Source organism: Athene cunicularia (assembly GCF_003259725.1).
Source record: "Athene cunicularia isolate RWA chromosome Z unlocalized genomic scaffold, athCun1 chrZ_part1, whole genome shotgun sequence".
Classification (NCBI taxonomy): domain Eukaryota; kingdom Metazoa; phylum Chordata; class Aves; order Strigiformes; family Strigidae; genus Athene; species Athene cunicularia.
This window is the reverse complement of record NW_020799142.1, coordinates 2966258-2990590: the sequence shown is the minus strand read 5'-3', so window position 1 is coordinate 2990590 and position 24333 is coordinate 2966258. Positions and strand designations below refer to the sequence as shown.

The following is a 24333-nucleotide window of genomic DNA, read 5'->3' as shown; positions in this document are numbered from 1 at the left end:
CAAGATGAACTTGTTTATCTATGTGTATCTGAATTACAGCACAAATATGACTGAATGCAAGCAAGACACTGAAATTATGCATACAGATTATCGTATTAGAAGTATTCAAATACAACACACAAGTTTAGCCAATGAACAGCACTGTGCAATAAACCACTCACCTCTATAAAAGTCTCTAAAATCAGCTAAAGGTCATACATTTATGCTCCCTTCTTAGACACCCATATTCTGTAGAAAATATGATGAACCATTCATCCACATTCAACTCCTTATGCCTAAACACTAACCTTTTTAGTGGCCATAAATTTCATACCTCCAATCAGGCTTGCGCTGCTCTGACCTTATCTTTTAATGCTCTGACATTAATTGTCAACTCCCTCTCTCAAGATACTTCATACACCTGGTTTAACACTAGGACCTAATGTTCCTAAAGAATGAACTGTACACTGCAAAATTTGATTATCTGCCACAGTTTGACATTACCAGATCTTCAGTCTGATATACCATGCCTTGATTATTCCTTTCACTATTGCAGAAAACTGAGAAAATACTACATAAAAATAAAGTCAAAATATTCAGTAGTATGTGACTATTTTAACAATAAACCACTTTTTACTTCTGGATGATGCTGCAGATCCTGAATGATGCACACCCTAGTAGTTTTCCACTCAAGCCCATATTCATAGCACTGCTTGTCACTTGTTGAGGTATAAATTTCAGTTACTTCCAACTGTAAGAAACAGTTGAGTTTGACAACTAACAGTCCACTGAGAGAAACAAAAAACCCCAAAAGTAGAGCTTTGTTCTTGTTTACAGATCAAAATAAAAAGCAAAGTGAGAAGTGGTAAGAGCAGCCAGGTTCCACACCCCTGTTCTGTTCATTAAGCACAGAGAAAATATTGATGTTAACAAAGCAGTTTAAAATATCGAATCTTGTGGGCATGTGTTTTCTTGGGTACTGAGCACTGCTGTGATGATCTGACAAACCATGTTAAAAATAAAAGCCATTTTTTAACTTCAACAGAATGTTTCATTCTTTTTGCGTGCTCTTAGACCACATTACAAGTAAAAGGTAATCAGGCAAGAGCCACATCATTCACAGAATCATCTAGGTTGGAAACGACCTTTCAACATGAAATATAACATGTAAAATAATTATACATTAGCCTTTCAACATAAAATATAACCTGCTTTCAACATAAAATATACAAACACTAAATCCATAAATGCCAGAACATGTAACAGTTACACTAATATATTTTGCACACACTGCATAATAACTAGAAAATTTACCATAAATACTGTTTTTAGTTCAAATCCATCTTTTTACCACAATCTTTATCAGTAACTGAGAAATAAAGCAACTGTAAGGAACAACTACAAAACAAAGTTAACATTAAATTAAATTTTTCTACTTACAGAATTTAAATCACAACTAAAATTACAGATTTAGGGCAGGGGGGGATCAATCCAGTATAGGAGAATGAGAGACATGCTTGTAATTTTTACACAAAATGTACAGTAATTGCCAAATGAATCCTACCATGGTACTGAAGGCATTCACCTTTACACTTCCTAACTAACTACAAAAGTGAGACAATTGGAAGTATAAAACTGCTGAGCTCACAATATCAGTATATTTCTTACACAATTCTGTCTCAAGTACTCCATCCAAACTACAGTCAGCTGGTACCCTTGATTCCTTAATTTGTCTATGTAAGCTGTGCTGCAGAAAGAAAAATCTGCATAATGCCAAGGCTCCTGCTTGTAATTTTCTCTACACAAATTGGTTAATTTTTTCCCCAATTGTCAAAAAAGCCCTACATAAAAAACTTGCACTAGGAATACTTACTTTATGTAAGGATAGTTAAGCAGCATTCCCAAATAAAAAAAAAAAGTTGTTTAATAAGTAAATGGTATGACATCTATTGAAAGTCACTCAGTATTTTTTGTAACCTAAGACTCAGTCATCTAAAAACGTTTCCTATCCTTTTATAAGGACAATATCAAAGCTGAGTCTTTAGAATGTACAGTTTATAATTCAGTTCTATTTATACACAAACATACCACAGTAGAAATAAACCAAGCATCTAGCTTTTTATTAAAAATTCTTCTTTTTAATACACTCCTCTGCCTACAGTTAAGGGAAAACTTTTCCTTTAAATTCTGGAAGAACAATTTCAGTTAATTACTTTCAAAAACAGAGTTTGTCATGTACCTGGCCAGATTTCAGCTTGACCAGAATTTCTTATAGTTACTCAGAGAGAAGAGGCAAAATATTTACTGAGGTGTCACGTGCAAACAGGAACTACTTTTACATTACTTTAACACCCCCCACCCCCCCGTATTAATAGATTCTTACTGCAAAGTGTTATGCTGTTAAAGAAATGAAAGATACAAGTAACATTTCTGAAGTTTTATAATTAATATCGCAATTTTTTGTAGGCAAACCATTTTGGAAAGGAAAGAGGGTTAGAAAGTTCAAACGGTGTTAATTTCCCTCCCATTTATACTGGAAAGACGACAGTTACTGGCCATCCTGTCCCATTTTAGACTAGTGTCATTCACCATGCAAGAACGGGTCAATTGTTTGCTGAGATTGAACACGCTTTTCACAGTAAAATGACAACTTTTACAATGTACAAGATTATTTACTAAATCACTCAAAAGAAATAATCAATCCAAATGAAACCATTCAGTCTCAGGTATGACCAGAGCTGCACACTGCATAACACTACTTTAAATTACTAAAAATCTATCTGACATAATGCTAAAAGAACACACTGGCAGTATTCAGTTACTTTTCAGCCTGTTTTTTTCTGGGCTTCTGATCTTCTTATGTGTACTTGTGTACTTCTTGGCCGAATGTTGTTCTGGGAGAATATTAATCACAGTGGATCATAAAAGAGTATTTTTGGCAATTGCAGGCATGAACAAATGAAAACTATAAATGAAGTAAATCCTTAGTGTGTTGCTAAAACAAATGGAACTGAGAACAGGCTTCTATTTACAAAACAACTGGAGTACTGCATCCAACTCTGTGGGTTGCAGCACAAGACAGACATGAAGTTAGAAAAGATCCAGGAAAACAATCAGAAGGCTGAAACACGTTTCTTATGCAGAAAGGCTGGGACAGTTGTGGTTGCCCACCCTGGAGAACAGAAGGTTCCAGGAATACCTTCTTGTGGCCTTTCAATACTGAAAGGGGGCTTTATAAGAAAGACTAAAAGAGACATTTTAGCAGGGCCTATAGTGACAATACAAGGAGCACTGGTTTTGAACTGAAAGAAGGTAGGTTTAGACTGATATAAGGAAGAATTTTTTTATGATGAGGGTGGTGAGACACTGGAACAGGTCACCCAGAGAACTTGTGGATGCCCCCTCTCTGGAAGCATTCAAGATCAGGTTGGATAAGGCACTCTGAGCAAACTGCTCTAGTGAAAGACACCCCTCTCCAACTCCAGGGGAGTTGGACTAGACCTTTGAAGGTTGTGTCTAACTCTGACTCTATAAAAATCTCAGCATATCACAAAGCAATTTACCTTAAGCAATCTTGCTATTTAGATTACAGTGCTGCTTCCAGACAAAGAAATAATTCACACTCATTTACACTACATGAAAACTCTACATTTTATCATTAGAACTTCAGGACAGTTTTATTCTGTATACCCAGTAAAAGGCATGTATTGGTAGCATAACACACAACTAAAACTGGGGACTGAGTTTATACTCTATGGACAACTTTGAAGATCAGCCAGTATGGGTTGGTGACAGATATTGTAGCCAGGATGTGTTCTGCCACAACAGACAGAAAAGGGATTATAATAAATTTCTGCTCCATGTTTAGCTGACTCACCATCCAGAAGGAAGGTCCCAAGTCTTAATGGTACAGTCCATTGATGAAGTTATTATCCAACGACCATCAGGACTGAAAGTCTAAAATAAAAGTCAATTTAATGGCACAACTGTCAAGTCAGGATGTCCCGTTTTACACAATTCAAGATTAGACTGCAACCTAACAGCAGGATGAAATGGTCCATCCATAAAACGTAACTGACATCACTATACTGAAAACAAGACAAGGACAAAAATGGAAGTTATTTCAGAGCAGGTTTAAATACATGATACAGGATACATCTGACTGTTAATAAAAGCATTTTGGACCTCACTTTTACATTAAATGATGAAAACCACTAATCATAAAACTAAAATAAATCAAATAAATACTTACTAGCATTTAGAATTAAATCAGAAGCTAAAATGGATACTACAAAGCACTATTACACAAGATGTAAAATAAGGAATTATCAGTGCACTGCACAATCTCAGACCTGTTTACGCATTTTATTTACCCGGTTCAGCTTTTCCACATATGCAGTTAAAACCATTGCACAATTTTGCTCCTCAATGCTATTTTCATTATTCTTAATACTTTATTTCGTTAAACCCCAAATGAGCTTGTTACAAAGTATCCTGGTTCAGCTAGGATAGGGTTAAGTTTCCCCAGCAGCCAGGTTATTCAGACCATGCTGACCTCAGGTCCAGGCACGGGAGTGCGGGAACTTTTTCCTTTGTGGCTTTGGTGGTGGGGAACATTGCGAGCGAGCTGTCTGTAACCATTGTGGTATTTCTCTGTATATCTTCTGTCTTGTTTACTGTTATTACTGTTTATCACTTTTATCATTGCTACTGTTGTTGTTCAGATTGTTTATTACACTGTTGTATTAAATTTCTTCTTATTTTAACCCGGGGTTTGTGCCTCACCGGCTGAGGGTGGGGGAGGGGCAACGGCAATGTGGTCTCTGGTCCCGGCAGGGCTTAAACCAACACACAAAGTTACAGTAAAATCCCAAAGCACACTAAAAATACATGTCCATTTGAACGTTATACATTTTCACTTGAAAAATAACATGACCAAAACTACTGTAGAACTATAATTTTACTATACACAGCTGAACATGATGCTCAGTAACTTACAGAGAGAAATTCACCATCTTTAAAGTGAATTAGGTATTTGTATATGTCGTCTGTTACAGAAAATGAGTTAACAATTACCATGTCATTAATCCGTCCATGGTGTCCTGAGAATGTCCTGACAATCTTCCTGGTTTCTATATCCAAAACCTTAATACTGAAGTCATCAAAGGCAATTCCCAGAATACCACTGCCAAGAATCATTAACACATATGATAATGAATACTCAGAGACAAGAAATGAAACCAACATTCTAACATTGCTCCAAAAATCATTTATCCTGAGATAATCTCAGATAAACACCATTACATTCCTTCAGTCTAATGAAATGTCTGGTAGTCATTTTGTCAGTAGTATTTCAAAGCATCAGAAATTTAAATTTTATTAGAATATTTGGTTGCCATTCTAGACTTACATAGTTACAGCAAAACAACATGCACATGAAATAGTTTCAGTTTCTTACCTGTCTCTGTGAAGCAGGAGTCCACTTGGAGAAGAAGAAAGCTCAGTGGAGTAAATGAGATGTTTAGTTTTGAATTTCCAAAATTTAATTAATCCTTCACTACCAGCTGTGATTACCAGCTGGTTTAATCCATCCACTGCTACCCCCCTAATGGCCCCCTCATGTGCTGCAAATCAAGGGAAAAGAAAGTTGTGTTTCAGAACTTAAACATAGCATAGAAATCAGCAGAATGTCAAGCACTACTCGCTATGTCTTTGCCTAACTATACTAAATGAGAAGTAAGCATGTGACAAACAATTCTAAAGCCACCTGAAAAGACTGCTCAAATATTATGCTTCTTGATCAGTACAGAAACCAAGTTGTTTTCAGGTAAGCACCTATAATACAATAAAGAGCTATGAGTAACTGAAGCAAATACTAGCTTTTATTTGTTTTCAATTTGAGGGGCTTTTTCTAAATGGGAGATTTGAGGGACTTTTTGAATCACTTATGGAATTCCTCCAGGGGGCCTGACCACTCCAAACAAAATTTAAAGCTTCAGTTCTGGCATGATGTCTGAGAGTTTCCTATGTTACTTTACATTGCAGTATAAAGCTAAGGCATAGCTCCTCTGGTTTTGGATCAATTTTATTTCTTAACCTACACCTAGGGCTACTGGCCAGTAACCAAACTTAAAAAGTTCATTCCACTATCAAGCAATTATGTTATTAGGGGACCTTGTGGCTTTTAAAAGCCCAGTAAGATTTAAGGATTCATGTGGACTCTCTCCTTGTTTCTACAACAAAAACATTCAGATCACAAGGGCATTAAAAATTGGAGACTTACAAAGCAGCAGCAAACATACATGACAAAACATGACACGAAATATGTATGCATTTACTGTCACTTACATTAAGTCTTAAGTTTGCAGCTGGGTAATTGAAAATAATAGCATATGCAAAGAACTAAGCTTGCTTACGATTTCAATTTCCCATGCATGTAAAGTATTATTTCATTATTAAGCAGGGAGCACAAAACAGATGGTAAAATTTATCTCAGACATAAAACCCTGTAACAAGAAGCCAAGTACTAGAAATGTGATTATTTCAAAAGGAGCTGAGACCAGAGGATCTCATTTTAGTGCTAAACATCTTGGTTACTGACAGTTTTGTGTTAATTAAAACAAACATATGCTAACGTCAGAGCTTTAAAACTAGTAGGGATCCTGTTCTTCACAGTAGTTTTAAGATTATTTCTGATTACAGTGCAAGATAAGACAATTAGAGTAATGAGAAAAACTTAAAAGACTCCCAAATTCTACTCAGAAGCTATGTTAAATTTCCTAGATGACAGAACACCAGGTAGTTACTGTTCTGTTAAGAGTTAGTATTTTAAAAGTGTAGCAATTCTTACCTCTTTCTTTGCCATAAAGACCTCTGTGAATGCCAGACTGCATGTTATACACATCTACCCGTCCAGTTGACAGCCCAATTACAGCAAAGTTCCCACATGAGGTCATGTCAACTGCCTTTCAAAGGGGGGAAAAAAAACATAACAAAACCTATGAAAACAACTTTTAAGTGTATTATCTAATTAGCAAAGTTCTTAGCAGATATGTAACATGTGAATACAAAAAACTAGTATGTTTTTATTAGACTTCTTCACAGAAAACTGCACAGAACAGAGTATCTCAAAAAAGTAGAAGGGAGCTTTTAAAATAAGCAAATAGTCAACAAGTAGCAATACAGCAGTGCATGGTTATGAAGGGTAACGAAATACAGACTTAGTGACATCCATCATAAGTTGTATATTATAATATCAATACTGTAACCTAAAAGACTAACCTATATAATCAAAACATCCACAAATTCAATCCCTAAGATAAAGTCCAAGCATGACAAATTAAAGCAAGAGTTTAAATAGTAAGAAACAAAGAAACAATGGTCTAGATGTTGCTGGAAAGATACAATCCTAAGAATCTACTATTTAAAAGAAAACCAGAGATTTACAACTCCACTGACTTTAGTCTACCACTAAGCATAAGGTCAGAAAACAATTTATCACAAGGTACAGCAGTAGTATGAATGCCTAGCACATGAAGTATGCCACAGTAGCTACTTGTCTTGAAAGTCTGTAAGCCTCAATAAACATTTATATCTCTTTTATTGAGTTTCATTGCATCCAGCTCAAGTTGTAAAACATTTTAGAGGGAATATCCTGTCTGTAATTTGGACACACATTTTTCCATATTGCCAAAAAAAAAAAAAGTATCTTCACCAATTTGTATTCACAGAGTTAAGTTTATTATCACAGGCATATACTCAACTCTACATCACTATGACAGATTACAGGCAAACACCAACTATCTGAATCATAAAATAAAATCTGCACTTAACCCAGGTGTTTAAGGAAAAAATGAATGTGGCCTTTTTCTTATGCATTACAAAACCGATAGCAGGACACACTGAGCTGGCAGAAAGACTTTGCAAAGCAACGGAAACACATCTAAATAATGTAGTAGCATATACTGTAATGCTGAAAAAGCATTATCCCACATAAACTTACTGTTGCATATATATCAATAGGTTTGTGCTTGCTAAATTCTTCTGGCCTCAGTTTATGAGCACCCATGGAAGTTTTCTGATAGTTCCAGGTTGTACAGGTTATGTACCCTTGATGGCAGGCAACAATATTATCCCAGTCACTCTGATGTGCCACCTCTGCAATGTAACACTTGCATTTTAGAAACAATAATTCTAAAGTCAAGTAACTTCTGATATCACAAGAAAAAGTACTTTGAAATACCTTTAGGCAGAACAGTTCATATTTAGTGTTCTTGTTGGAGAGTCAGAAGGCTACTATTCAGAAAAAAACCACATGGCAAACCCTTGCACACATGCTAGTGTAACTAAAATGCTAACAAAACCACAACCATTTTTTGTATTTCATGTCTTTGTATATTTGAGTCTATGCAGTTTGAAAAGCTTATTTATATCTAAATAGCTTAAATTTCTCAATGTGTACACATTTCCAGCTAACTCTCTAAACTGTTTCTTCAGCTGCTGAAACAGCAGAAGTCACTAGATTAACAATTTAAATAAGTGTTGAAGAGCTCAATCTGCTTCACATAACAAAAGACTACTGCATTTGCAGGAAAATCTTTCTTCAAAAGCTCAGTATCCAAACTTTGTAGTCAAATACGATATGTGAGGATGTAAATAATGAGCAGGTTTGAGCTCTTTTCTGGAATTAATACATTAAAAAAGATTGAGAGCTTGAAATTCAAATTCAAAGAATAAAACAGATACAAACTGTTTCACTTCACCAAAGAATTTAGCACACACACCCCACCCCATCCCCAATTAAACTGTACTTAAATAAATGTTTTCTCACGTTTCTAAACACATTTAAGGTAGCTCTACCTTAAATCAACCAGGAAGGTCTAATACTAATTTTAAAAGTGCACATATATACACACACGTATTTGCAACATGTACAGATAGTCTGTATTACTGAAGTCTGCTACATAAATGCCATGCTGCCAGACAGCTACAAATGTTTCAATATATGAAACAATTAACCATCCTCAGAAGACAAAGCAATAGCTACACTTACCACAAAACAGACTGCAAGTCTGAAAAGGAGGTCATTGATTTAAAGAAACATATTTTGATGAAGCAAAGGTAACTGCAAAGCTTCAAAAAGTTAGGTTCACTATTTTCTCGCTACATTACAAATGAACAGAGTAACTGAAATTTGACTTTGAACAGTGACTCAAATAAAAGAACTAAGGAACCAAAATCAAGAACTGTAACTACGATTTCCTCAGGTGACAAAGATTTTCATCCCACTCTTTAATTCCTGGTTCTCCAGCCTGGAATATGTACACGAGAAGACTCTGGCTCCCGTGCTGGAGATTTTCAGGCCAAAAGGCCGTTATACAGAAATACATATGAAATAAAATGCTCTTTTTTGAAATAATACAAAAGTTTAAGAAGTAAAATGTAATTTGAAACTGTCACTCAACAGCTCATGAAGGGCCACAGAATCTCAATAGTCTGATCCTGATACAGCATGGGCTTTCAAAACAGTAGTGTCTTGAGGGTTAAAAGACACAATAAAAACATGATGAGCTCTGTAAAGTATCTCAAAGACTACTTACCCGAAGCAAAGACTGTAATTGGTGGAAGAACCATCGTATCAAGCTTAAGACCTTTCTTTTTTGATTTCTTTTTGTTAATTGAACCTTAAAAAAAAAAAAAAGTGTTTCAGTCTCATGGCTAGATCTGAGAATAATGGTTTAAAAAGGATTGTTTACTACATGTAAAGTTCCTATTAAACTTTTTAAAAATTGGCTTATGTTAACACAGCACTGTCATTACCTAGGATTTGAAGTACTAAGAACAATAGAGTCCCTATCAAAATTCATGTGATGCTGAGCAAATCACTAGTCTACTACATTCACTGATGTACTAGTTAACCCCATTTATTCCAGGATTTTGTGCTGACATCCTGGGGCAGAGGTCTCCTTATCACAGCTAAAACCACAGTCATACAGACATGAGTATATAAAGCAATATATGACACCCTGCCCTTTCAATAACCAAAGAATCAGGAATTTCAAATTTATGCCCAAAAGATATATATAATCAATTAATCTACATCTGTCTAGTCAAATCTATCTAAATACATGTATATCAATATATATATAGATATTTAAAACTAAGAATTATTTTAGTCTTTCTGAGCCTTGTTCTCTGAACTGTACAACACTGTCCCTTAACCATGGCACTATGTGGAAGATATGTTTAAATTAAACCACATTAAATCAAAGGAACTACCGTCAAGAAATAGGAACTAACTAATAATTTAGTCAATTGAATAGAAGAGGGATGAGGTAAAAAGTTGTAATTATGCACGCTGAAACGTCAGCTATTGCTTCACACATTTTTAATACAAAAATCATGCCCAACATTTCTCACGGGGAAATAACATACACTGCCAGACTACAGAAATTACTTTTCTTAATTACAAATCTGTGAGTACACTTTATACACAGCAAGAAGGACTGAGTTTGCAGAACAACTACAGCAAATAGCTTTCACACAACAGTTACAGTGAAAATAAGGCCTACCTAATGTTTTAGCTCCTGTTTTCATAAATACTTTTCAAGGCTTTTTTCACCAGTACTTGTACTTTCACTGAAACACTTACCACGTCCTAAACTTTTATTGAACTTTTCATGAACTGTTGAAAAAGACTGCAGTGTCCCATCTTGACCTGACAAAATATTAGCAGAGAGCAGTGAAGAACAAAATCAACTTTCTGTTTACTCACAAGCTATCTGAACAAGAAAAGCAGAAAATAAGCAGTAAGAAACTTCAAATACCATAACCAAGTCTTTACTAAAAGGTTTTGGTGCAAGAAAAATTACAGATACACTATAAGCAGCAGAACTAATGGAGCCTAATTTTCTATGGCCTATATTCCATTCCTACTACTTTGCCCCACACATCATAATGACACCTCGTTTATGGATATCTTCTCCATGCTCAATTCCTCTGTCCCCTCTCCTTTTTTCACCACAATATCCAGATGTTCATAGCTTTCCATGATTAAAACCTTAAATAAACTGTTACATCCTCAGGTACCTCCATAATACTTCCAAAGTTTTCCAATGACCCTATATACTCCCTCACCAACTATAATATTCCTTTCTTTATCTAATCAACACACCCTGTGGCTGGTTAAGAACTACATCTGGCTTGGCCAGTAAACTAACACAAACAAAAATGACAAAGGCTGAATTGTCCATCTTTCCTGTAAATCAGGACACTAATGAGACTTCCCTCCTCTACCCAATGACCAATATTCACAGAACTGATAGGAATTTAGTTTAATAGATGGAGAGAAAGCTCAAATTTGAAACTAGTAAAACTTTGTGGGGGACATGGACAAGGCAGAACCAGAAACAAACAGAAAATTAATTGCATAATGCAAGTAAAATTAAAGGCACTGAGATGATTTTTTAAAATCAGAAGAATCACGAAACATTTTTACTAGGCCAAACAAGTAAGGAAGAAAATTAGTCAAAACAAACTTAAAAGAATCTGAAAGACAACGGAGCAATTGTAGTATTCAAGCAACCTTTACATGCTGCTATGATACAGAAGTAAGGATGTATATATACTGGGAACTGGGAGAAATGTTAAGCAGGATGAAAGCCAGTGACATTAGTGAAATTTTACAAAGTTAATATGTGGAGATGATTGTTTCTGCCTCTGTACCCTCTCCATATGTTTTAGTACAGTTAACAAAGCAGTAAATCGCAAAAGCAAATGTGAGAATTTGTTAAGCTGTCCTCGATTGTTACAGTGGTTCATCTGGTGTGAGCTAAATTACTGTCAAGTAACTAGTTACTTGAATCCAAGTTACGAGTTCGACGACCAGCAAAAGATCTTACTTAGCCCAGGTGGTTTTAGTGCAGTGTATCACTGTGCTATATGAAGTATAACATTCTTCAAACTGTGGTGTAATGTTTTCAAATGTTGTCTGTGTAGACAGTTTCATTACTTTAGAGCAGTTAAAGATTAGGTGAAGAGTCTTTATCATTCCAGTACTGAAGTGTTCTGGGGCACAGAACAGTCTGACCCCTTCACTTCCCAAGGGGTCTATTTATAGATTTTTAAATTTGTTAGTTCCTAATGAAGAGTAGTCATTTATTCATTTTTACACTTTTAGATGAGTATCTTGGTAACAAGCAACCCTGGGAATATATATTACAGACACCATTAATCTGTAACAAATTACAAAGACACTGCAAAGCCTGTTCAAACTAGCGGGAAAAGCAGAGTGGATGATTTTTTTCCCCTCTCACAAGAGAATTTCCCTAGTTGTCAGAGGTTTTCATTTTGATCATCTCATAGTTCCTTAGCAAATAATGAAGTAAGTTTTATTCATCACGCATATAAATGTGGGTGACAAAAGCAGGTCCTAAGCTTTTCTGCTTGTAACTACTTTTCAGCTTACCTGCTGATATACGTTCCTCTGGAAACTGCGAAACAATTCAATACAGTAACAATACTGACCACGCTAATCACTTACTATGTTTCATAAATACACATACGTAACACATGAAATATAATCTATTGTATTAATAAAGGAAAACCACTTAGCCCTGCATGTTGTCTTTATCACAGCAGGAAATTAGACTGAAGAGTAAGACTGAGAATTCATACCTGCACTAAGAATTTGCTCTCCATTTTGCCCATGGTATCTGATTTTTGTTGGTGGTGCACTGTGTCCCATTCGGCTTCTCAGTATACGTCCTGTACCACCAGGTCCATCAAAAATCCACACCTGCCTCCCCAAAAAGAGCAGAAAAACAAAGCTAATAAAACATGTGCCCTGTCATAATTACATCTCTTGGCAGTGGAAAAGGCTTAGCTGGGAGCTGGTGCAGCAAACTTCACACATTGGCTTTCATCCCCACTCCTAAAACTGCAAAGTTTCCACCACAGCAGTTGATTGTTTCCCACTGTTCATTCTGCCCCTCCAACAAAGGCTACTGACATCAAAGGACAAGCAGCACAAGGGACTTTCATCAACAGTAACTGCCCATGACCCAGAACATTCTAGAAACAGATGAAGATTTAAGATAGTGCACCAGGATCTAGAAAAGTGGATCAAAAACTCTATTCTTCACGGACATCAGGAAGCAATATATGAAGCAATGGTATTAAACCCTTAAACTGCCCCACTACAGATCAACTGAGAGTTCAGTAAATTGAGTTTTGTTGTACTGGTTTCATTTGAGAACTGCTACTTCAATCCAAACTAAACAGTTATACTTTGGAGGACAAGAGAAAAAAAACATAACAGCAGATAGCAGCAATTATTGTAACTCACCCGTATAGCATTATCAGCACCATTAGTAATAAGAAGTGGCTCTCCAGGGACAAATGACATACCAGCTATTGCTGTGGAATGGGCATCTTGCATCTGACACATGAGTTTCTTCTCTTCTAAATCCCACAAAGCAATATGCCCAACTGGGCTACCAGCTGCCATTACGGGGTGTCCATCTGCTCAAAACAAAAAAGTTCAAAGGGTTTGTTTATCGATATTCAGCTCATCCTTACTGACTTCTCACATCTTAAAACCGATGCAAGAAAAGGCTACAATTCTCAAGCTGATTCTGAAAATAGGATATGTTTTAACTGAAATATTCTAGTATTTAAAAATAGAAAAGAAACAAAGCTCATTGATAATAAAACCAGTATTTTTTTTTTCATATCAGGTAATATATCTAAATCCAGCAGCTGATGTTAGAGGTTTTGCTTGAAAGCACTGGAGATATTGTACCTGTATAATTTTCAAAAGTTACTCTATATGCCAGATTCTACTCCAAACTTGCTAGCCTTCACACTTCAGGATGAGAGCTGCTGTATCACCACTCTAGAGGTTATCAGTCCTTTTTTAAAATACTCGGTTTTGGCTCAACAGCTTACAAAAAATAAATTCCAGAAGTTGATTACATGTTTATCTTATCATTCTAAGAAATAATTACAATTCACAGAATTCCTGATTTTGTTCTATTTGCTCTACACTGTCTAATATTAAGGAGATAAACACATCATACTAACTTCTAAAACCATACAATTATTCAAGTAAGTTTTAAAACTCATTGTATCAAAATAACATTCCAAATATCCTGTATAATTGGTAACTAATCTTTTTGCTCCACTAAGAGAAAAAGACAGTTTCCAATTTGTAATTACACACACCATAGATAACTAAAACCAGACAGGTGTAGGGTTTTCTTTTTCAGTAAAGCTTCACACATACGAAAAATTGCTAAGTTCATTCTAATTTAAATAAAGAGCAGTATACTCAGACTAAAATAAATACATCAGTTCAAAACAACCATGTTATATTTACACTAAATTTCCTAACTATAAGGACAGGAATACAGAGACATTAGAGAACATCTTAAAGCCACACATTCAAGCAGTCAATGGAAGCTATTTAACTTTATTAACATTGAGTTAAATGGCTGACACAAAAAGGCACACTTTCCACTTCTCACAAGTCTTTCCACAAGTCTCTCCAGTGGCATTCTTCCTCAACAGGGTCTGCATCAATCTATACTATGTTAAGATTCACAAATTTGTCTACTCAAATGAGCGATTAGATTCAGTATCAAAAGCTCTGTAGGCAGCATCAACATTAAAGAACTAGCTTTCATCATCAGTACATTCTTGTTAGGTAAAAAAACCCCAAAACCTGTGAATATAAACGGTGTTCCCCCAGTACCATCCAATCAGTAGTCACCCAACTATTACCAATCTAACTTTGTTTTGGAGGGGGAAGATGCTACTGAGAAGTAGGTTTGGATACTAATTTACAGTGCACTGACTACTCTGCACTAACTCTGATAATTCTGAACTGCGTTAGCTCCTGGCACATTGTAAACATAAACTCTTATTTTTCCTTGAAAAAGAAGTACTGTATGTCACAATTCCTGTGCACTGAGTCAGTACACAAGATGATGTCATGAAACAGCCAGTACGATGAAGATGCATAATCTCCCTTAGTTACTGGTAACTTTTCTATATTACCTGCAGCATTTGAAAACTAAATCTCAGCCCAAATTTTGATTCCAAAATGCTTTATCAAAACATTTTTTCCTACCTTCCACTTAGTTTTAGTGATCTTATATATATCTTCACTAACAATGCTACGATTTACCTGTACGAAAAGATATTGCTGTGATGGGACCCCAGTCTTGATGAAATTTCATCAGAGTTTCATCAAACTTAATATTATGTACAATGATATGACCAGATACAAGACCAACTGCAACAACATCCACTGCTGGAGCCTGCAAGAAAAAGGAAAAGCTTGCTACACTACTAATACCAGTACATACAAAACAATGTATCTAAGTCCAGGATAAATAGTAAATAAGTCATCTCACATGAAATCTATCTGTATTACCTTAAATGCACAACTGAACATCTGATAAATCTAAACAAAAAATGAGATGCAAGATTCTGTGCTTAGTCTTCCTTGGATGAAACAATTCTGTTTCCAGCAAAACACCTCACTTTACATGTTCAGTAGTTGTGGTAGACCATTATACATCCTACCACACTCCCCCATATTTACAAGTTTTATCCAGGACAGCTGCAGACCATTTTCAATGCTGTTATCAATGCTACCAATAAGTTTTAATTATTTTTTGTATCTACAAAAATACAGCAAATACAATTACAAAATATTTAATAAGCAAAATCTACATTTTATTAATCTCCAAAGCAAAATAAATTTAGCAAAAAGCTACTAGTGTAAGAGAAGTTACATGATACACATGCATCTTACAAACAAACTCTTTCTGTGAATTCATTACATCACTCAGTGAATAAATACTGTGGACATGACGAACACAGAACAACTAAGACACTAAATACTACAGAACTAGGACTGAGGAAGGGCAGATTATAAGCCTTCAAGTCTACCTCTTTTCAATCTCTAAAATGCTCAAGAGAGGATTATTAAAACTGAGAGAATACAAGTCATCCTTACTGCTGTAATTTTAAACAACAATTTGCCTGCTATTCATGACCAGTTTTATAAGAAAATAAGATAAAAATACTAACTTGTTCAAGAGTTGTGACTGCTAAGTGCCATCCTGAAAATGAGTATAACAGTTTGCTGAAAAACAAACAAAAAACCCCATAAATCAATTAACTCTTGGGAACTTTCCACAATAAACTGGATGCTTTATATGCACTTAGACAGAAAAGTGCATCAGCTTTCTGGCCCTATAAACCAATTAAAAGAAAAACAAAGCTGTGATACTAATAAAGTTAAGACTAAAACTTATGGTTAATTTTTACTAAAAAAGTTAGCGCCATGCATTAATAACTCAAAGGTGACATAATTACATCACACGAACAGGGATGAAGACCCCTTCTGTGGCAGCTTCTCCCCATGCATTTCTGCTCTGAACACACCTTTTCAGAATTCTTAACACCAACAGAAAAGCCAGTTTTGGTCCAACTGCCAATTAAGAACAAATCCTTCATTTGCAGAGTAAATGAAAACACTAACACATATTACAAGCACACCCCATCTCGTTTCTTTCAGAAATGGTAACAGCCAAAATGTGAGGCAGAACAAGGCAGTCACATAGTAATTACTAAAGGTGAAATTATTAAGACAGTATTTAAGAACAGACATGATTAAAAAATTATTCCATCATCACAGATGTAAGTTGTCATTTGTAAAAGACTGCTTGCAGCCATGTGTTACCACCTCTCACTTTGCCTTCTTGTCAGAGACTATCAAATCTTCCCCTCAGTTCTTCCAATTTAGCTTTTTGTCTAATTGTGCCAATACCTATCTACAAAATATTCCATGTACGGAACAGTCAAAAAAGAAAATTGCTTAACCCAGCAACATCGCTAAAAGAGCAGTAACAGCCCCACCAGTTTTTACACAATTAAAAGACAAAATAAAAGACTAAGTCATCTAAGAACTGTTTGTCACCTAGGATGCACTGCATCTCTGTTGCTAAGAAGAGGCATTGAAGAGACATCAAGAGTACTATAAGTAGACATATTCACTTTTTTGTATTTTTAGGTTATTCCTATTTCCTGATTTATATAGCGTATACAGTATCTCTGAAAGAATACAACATAAACCAAAAAAATTAGCAGTGATATCACTGAAAGTAGTTATGATAATAAAACACTGAACTATGCAAGCTGAGTTAAAATGTATTTGAAGTATGTACATTAAAATGCAGGGAAGTTCATGTAGCTGTAACTTTCATGAGTTAGAAAAGGAGCTGATCATGGTAGGCATGAAATACTGCCATTGCATACAGTGCTCTACTGGGACATGCTCAGAGACAGCTATATGTCTACACATCTCTCACCTGAGTATAAGGATTAAATGCTAGTAACTACCTTCACACTACCTGCCAGAACTTCCTTGGACTCGTAACAACTAAAAAAATTAAGCTTGGAAGAAGGGAGGCAGAAGGCCTGAACATGCATTTACTATTATTTTAATTATTTTCATAGGAAAGCTATGTGATTCCAAGAAATTTAAAAAAAACCTAAACAAATGTGTTATTAAAAAAAAAAAATCCTGAACAATCTCTGCCATTTTGCAAGGAGAGTAAACAACACGCAACTTGAAAGGCATCAGCATACAGGGAGCAGCAGCATTCTTTCTTCCTGGAGATAGACCAACTGAAAACTTGTGCCAAAGGATTCAGTAAAAGATTCCATGTTCAAAACCTACTGTACTTAGAAGTATTATTAGTTGCATATGAAACTACTTGGAGCATGAAGTATATCCAAGTTATTAAGAATCTTACTTGGATCTTATATTCCATAGTTGCAAGCTCCCTTGTTCACTCCCAAGAAGAACTTTATTCAAATAGGTGCTGGGATGCAGAATTGCAGAAACTGCAAAAGTAGTCTTATCAAAATCCACTTGAAGATACTCCTCTGCAAAAAAGTAAGAAACAACATTAGGGTGGCTACCCCTACAAATCTGAAGGCTTGTCATTCCTTGGCAAATGTAAAGCTAGATCTGACTTTTACTCTGTACAAATCCCATAACTGGTGTTTCTTGCACTAAAGGATTACCTTTAGCGTAATAGGACAGACCAAACTTGTTTACATTATAACATCTGTTGGCTTGAAGGTATATTTTTTCCCTATAAGCCTACCTAGCACAACAATGCTGGCAAAACTGCAGTGATTTATATCTTTCTGAAGGATTCTTGCTCCTGCCTGAGCAAAACCCCTCATCTGATTAGCATGCCTTTTGTTTGTTATAGCAACTTCGAATCTCTAAAGCCTGCCTGTGGCCACTTTCAAGACCCAGCATCCAGGGTATGACACTGGTCACACCAATAAGAATGCTTTCTAAAGAAAAAACCTCAGTGCACTGAAGCAGGATTTCATTAGGTATTTTACACCATAGAGAAGATGCTGACACAATCAGAAGATTACTCCTAAGAATTCAGTCTTACCCAGACTGGTAAATATATCAAAGTACTACAGAATTTCAGGGATAGTGCCAAAGCTGCTGTACCATAGTCTCTACCAGAAAATGGAACACTAAAATGCAATTTCCATATAAGCGTATCTCTTTAGACCTATATGGAACCTTACTGGGTCACTACATATGATGTAGGATCCAGAGATGAAAAATTACTGCAGGATCAGAACTCCAGATTACCATTTAAGTAGCAGTGCCATTTAAGCACTTTCTTCTTTTTTAAGTATGAACTAATTCTGACCATGTGCATTAAAAAAACCTTTTTAAAAAATTACTGAATCTTTAACAATGCTGTATTATAAGGCAGTAACAAAAAAAAAAAAAAAGTGTCTTACCTTCTGATTGGATATTCCAAACAATAAGAATGTTGTCAACATCCACAGAGATGACATGATCACCAAAAGGCTGCAGAAGGTGTATCCTTGCCTTGTGACCTCCATATGTATGAACCACCTATAATTTCAAAATAGAAATGTTTTCAATGTAAGCAATTCAAATACCATATAATGTTAACGTAACACTTGAGGACAGCTAACACATCAGCAACAAGTTTAAATAAAATACTTGGAAAGGCCACACAACTTTTAAGTGGAAGATACATCATTTTCTCTGATAGTTTAAAAGTGTTAGCAAAAATATTTTAAGTAAATATTTTAAATTATTTGGCTTAATTTTACTTCATTTAATTTATATGAATTAAAATTTTTCCTCTTTATCTATTAATACATAAACAAGTCAGCCATTACAGAATTTGCACTTATTCCCTTATTTTAGGCTTTTTACTCCTCCTTCTACATTTTTTTTTTCTTTAAAACTGAAGGTACTAAACATCTACGGAAACAGACATTTGTAGAAAATTAACCGTCTTGAAAACACAAACACTACACAAATGTTTTGTATTACTAAGCAATAAGTAAACTAATAAAAACCTCTTTGTTCCTGGCAAAAGCATGGAGAATATTGTCGTATGAAGCAAATATCAACATGCGATCTGCTGCCAAACATGTAATGTCTTGTGGCAAAGCATTACCTGTTAATCAAACAGAAGAAAAGTTGAACAAGTTTCAAATTCAAAACAAAAGAGAAAGCCTATTTATTTAGCATGGTGCCCCTCAAGAAGGCTCTCCTGCTGAACGTTCTGTTGAATTTCATAGAGAAATGCACACATTTTATATGAATACAAATATTAATATAAGTAACAGCGCACCAGTAACAATAACGTAAGTAACATCAGATTAATAGATTACAAGGTGGTTCTTTTGAAAACCACTTAATACATTATTGAATTATCACTGTAAGTTAAGGCACACACTAGCTTCATGAGGGCTTATAAAGAAGTTATCTCAACATAAGACTTCTGTAGATCGCCAGAGTCCCACAGCCCACTGGACTGGAAATGCAGATGATAAATGATGAGAAATCAGTCTCAGTATTAGCAATGCCTATTAGGTTAAGCCATTCTGCAGATCTGAAAGCTAGTGACCCACTCCCGCACTAATTTCCTGATTACAGCTAAAGACACCAGGAATTTAACACTCTAAGAATACATCTCATTCCCCACCTTGTAACTGGTTCAGAGAGAGTATTTACTATTGCGATCTGCTATTTACTAGCTCCAATTGTAAAAGAGTGAAAGGTCCAGACCACACTGAGAAGCTGCTGGTGTTGTCCCAAATGGCAGAAAACTAAAAAAGTACTTTAGGGAAAAATACTCTCAGTCTAGGGAAAAATAAAAAAGCAAATCACAGCGCTTAACTGTACGGAGAAACATCACATCAAAAATCAGTCACTGTGGGAGTGTGCCTACGATACAAACTTACATGATGACACAACAGCCTTCTCCACTATGTTGCTTTGTGTTCTGAATTATCAGACACAAATAATCCTTTACTCTTTGCTGTACTTCAAGGAACTAAGCTAAGAAATAAAAAAAGTCGCACTTTATGAGGTTTCATTTGTTTGAACCCACTAGACATCTTCCCATACCACCTCTGAAGTGACCTAGTCCTACAATCAGGTTACAGATACCTACTACTCCACATGAGCTGTATGCAAGTCTGCTTTTAGGCCAAGACAGTTGTAGACACACAGCAATTAAAAAGTTTAGAGCACCAAACGCATAACATCAATAAACCAGCAACACTGCACAAAGAGGCACATTGTTTACCGTTTCCAATCCCAACTTTGTATGTAAACATCCCAACAAAAAGCTTAAATTATAACGTCTGTAAGATGTAGCTCACTGAAAAGGATTTCACAGAATATGCAATGTTTTTACAATTTTGTAAGCTGAAAACATGTTACATGGTGGTTTTTTTACTGCACTGATGATCTTTGAAATCTAGTCCCATTTGCGTTGAGCTACTTATTCCTAGGTTTGTAAGTGCTCTGTTAATGAGAAATATTTTGCTTATGAGGTCTGTGTAAAAAACTTTGCAGTATACAGAAGCAAAAAACCTACTTTTCAAGACAGTGTGCATCTCACTGCATCATCTAAATGTTGACTGAAAGGGACCTTCAGAAATCACAGGATCAGAATGGTTTGGGTTGGAAGGGACCTTAAAGATCATCTAGTTCCAACCTCCCTCCTTAAGCAGGGACACCTTCCACCAGATCAGGTTGCTCAAAGCCCCGTCCAACCTGGCCTTCAACACTTCCAGGGAGGGGGCATCCACAACCTCTCTCGGCAACCTGTGCTGGTGTGTCACCACCCTCACAATAAAGAATTTCTTCCTTATAGACAATGTAAATCTACCCTCTTCCAGTTCAAAACCATTACCCCATGTCCTATCACTACACTCCCTGATAAGGAGTCCCCCCCCATCTTTCCTGTAGGCCCCCTTTAAGTACTGGAAGGCCTCTGCAAGGTGTCCCCAGACCCTCCTCTTCTCTAGGGTGAACAATCCCAACTCTCTCAGTCTGTCCTCATGAGAGGTGCTCCAGCCCCCTGATCATCTTTGACCTGCTTGAGCAGGTCTGTGTCCTTGTGTTGGGGGCCCCGAGATGGACACAGTACTGCAGGTGGGATCTCATGGGATCAGAGTAGAAGGGGATATTTACCTCCCTTGACCTGCTGGCCACACTTTTTCTGGTGCAGCCCAGGACACAGCTGGCTTTCTGAGCTGAGCACACATTGCTGGCTCACAGTCAGTTTTCCATCCACTACTACTCCCAAGTCCGTCTCCACAGGGCTGCTCTCAATCCACTCTGCGCGCAGCCTGTATTTGTGCTTGGGATTGCCCCAACCCATGTGCAGGACCTTGCACTTCGCCTTGCTGATCTTCATGAGGTTTGCATGGACTCAGCTCTCAAGCTTGTCAAGGTCCCTCTGGATGACATCATTTAGTTCAGCCCCTCCACTCAGCAAGTCCCAAAGGTGGAGTATCACCAGTACTAGATTGGGTTAACTGCAGCTATGCCCAGCTGAGTCTTAAAAACTGTGGAAGGAGATCACTCAATTTCTACACTGAACTACAACCTCTTCTTAGTCAAGGCCATCTTTCCTAACCTCCACTGTAACCCCTTTGTGCTGTAACCTGTGGCTTTTTCCCCCTGTTACTCTTGTTTACCAATACCACCACAAATTCAGCTCTGCCATCTTTGTAACTGTCCTTCAGATAACAGGCTGCCCCTAGGTCACCCTGTATTTTTCCCTTTGCAAGACGAAACAAATCCAGTTACTTCAGTGTCTCTTCTCATACTGTGTGCTGTTAACCCGATACTCTCCAGTTCCTCAGCATCCCTCCTGAAAGGGGAGCAGTGGGAGGGGAAGAACCACACTGAGTAGTATCACAGTCCAGGTATGACCTCATCAGCATGAAGTATGGGAGAATAACAGCTTTCCTTGATGCGATGGCCATGTTCCTAATGTGGCTCAGTACACAGCCTGTCTTAATCAGTTCCTGCATTGTTGGTCCACGTTCAACCTGGCACCAGCACAGCCCCGGCTCCTTTTCAGCAGGATGCTATGCAGCCAGTCAGTTCCCAGCTTGTTCTGTCCCAGGTGCAGGATTCTGAACTTGCCCTCACTGAACTTGGCAAGGTTCCTTTAGGCCCACACCTAGCATTTTGCAACACCTCCCTGGACTGAAGCTCTGCCATTCTGGGTGTCAGCAACTACTCCTAACATAGTATTGTCTGCAAATTTTTACTAAGAGAGCACACTGGATGTCAAGCCTTCGATTCATATCCAGCAGTCCAGCCAATTTTTAGCACTCCTTGAAGACTTTTAGTCCCATCCACACCTGCTCTATCCCTGTAATGACTTTCCTTCTACAACACAGCCTTCTAGTAATCACAAAAACAACCAAAAGAGGGATCTGGAATTAACAGCTGTATTCACTGCTCACTCCTTAAGGCCTAGTGATGTTCTTGGAAAAACAAGATGACAAAAGATAGAAGGTTCACAAGGTATATCCTTAAGAGAACTACATTACAGCTGCAATAGCACTCTTATTTCCAAATTGATACCCATGTTTCTGAGGCTCCTTTCAACATATTACGGTATATAGATTGGTACATAAAATTAATTTTCCGTTTCTGAGTCAAGAAGCAAGTGCCAATGTCAGATGTGGTAAAAACCGAACAACTGGGAATGAACAATCTGTGCATACTTACTCACTGCAACAATACCAAGCTTCTTCACCTGCAATGAAAATGTTAAAAAGGCATTTTTAGTGATTGGTTGCAATAAATTTGCTATAAAGAGAAATTCAGAATTCTAGGAACCAACCTGTATGAGATAATGGATTTGCACGCCTCACAAGACAAAGATTATTCATCATAGTTTACAACATCATTTACAGGAAAACCCACAGACAGCAGGTCAACGGGAATGGGACAATGCATTTGCCAAATGACAACCATTCAGCAACAGTAAGCTGTGCTTCTTGTTATACTTTACCCTAATTCACAGGAAACTGAGCATACATTTAAACATCTTGCAGAGCTTGAGCAAATTTGTTTTCACATTATCTCTGCTTCTACTTTATTTCCACTGCAACCACTATGTTATTATCTACCCTTCTTCACACAGAATTTGCTTCAGTTCCAGTCATCTTTGCCCAGTGATGATTGTTACTAGTTTGGTTCAAAGTCTGTGGGGAAGACTGGCAAAAGTGAACACTAGAAGACGACCATAAAGGCACTGGAAGATCTATGCTGTTTGCACTCTGCAGTTCACTATAAACACTCTATTCAGATCTGGTTTGTTACTGTTTCTGTACGCTGAAAATGCTTGCATCATACAGTAAGAAGGACTCAATACCACAGGCTTTCATCTTGCACAACTGAATTATGCTCACCTGTTTCCGTGAGCCTAATGGATTGCCCCCAGAAATTGTAGCCCTCAAGCGTTAAACTGCAGTTATCCAAACTGTAGGTGAGCTTTGCTTTATCTAGCAACAAAGGAAAAGCTTCAGCAGCTGGCCGCTCCGCCACTCGGTAGATGGACTCTACAGCACCCGCGAGGGCATAACGATACCCGTCAGGGCTGCCCACACGGCTAAACAAGCCCGTCCCGGCCTGTTTGACCAGCAGTCTCCCTCCCTCCCCGCCCGCCGGCGAGCAGCCACGATCGCCGCCGAGGCCTGCTATCGGGGCGCCACGGCCCTCCTCACACGTCACGACCGCGAGGCCGGGGCTTGGGGGGCGGGAAGGGAAGTGGCGGCGGACCGGCCCTGCCTCTCGCCCGCACGGGTGTCCCCACGGGGGCCCGGCCTTCCCCGGGCCCTACGCCAGGCAGCGGCGAGGCGGCCCGGCCTCCCAGCGCGGGAAGGAGGCCGAGGAAAGGAGAGGGGGGGCAGGGGCCGTGTACTCACGTTGTACGTGTGGAC

General features: G+C 37.3%; 1 protein-coding gene across 1 annotated transcript in view; it reads right to left on the bottom strand.

Moving 5' to 3' along the window:
- Positions 1–24333, bottom strand: part of WDR36 (WD repeat domain 36) — a 35044-nt gene that overhangs the window by 9319 nt on the left and 1392 nt on the right. The window contains exons 3-18 of the mRNA XM_026865756.1: positions 24319–24333; positions 23117–23144; positions 19429–19529; positions 18835–18952; positions 17808–17940; positions 16078–16132; positions 15167–15299; positions 13325–13500; positions 12655–12775; positions 10631–10696; positions 9579–9662; positions 7982–8136; positions 6830–6944; positions 5438–5603; positions 5056–5164; positions 3857–3936 (exon numbers count right to left, since the gene is read on the bottom strand). Coding sequence (XP_026721557.1) covers positions 3857–3936; positions 5056–5164; positions 5438–5603; positions 6830–6944; positions 7982–8136; positions 9579–9662; positions 10631–10696; positions 12655–12775; positions 13325–13500; positions 15167–15299; positions 16078–16132; positions 17808–17940; positions 18835–18952; positions 19429–19529; positions 23117–23144; positions 24319–24333 — 1655 coding nt within the window. The remainder of the gene's footprint in view (positions 1–3856; positions 3937–5055; positions 5165–5437; positions 5604–6829; positions 6945–7981; positions 8137–9578; positions 9663–10630; positions 10697–12654; positions 12776–13324; positions 13501–15166; positions 15300–16077; positions 16133–17807; positions 17941–18834; positions 18953–19428; positions 19530–23116; positions 23145–24318) is intronic.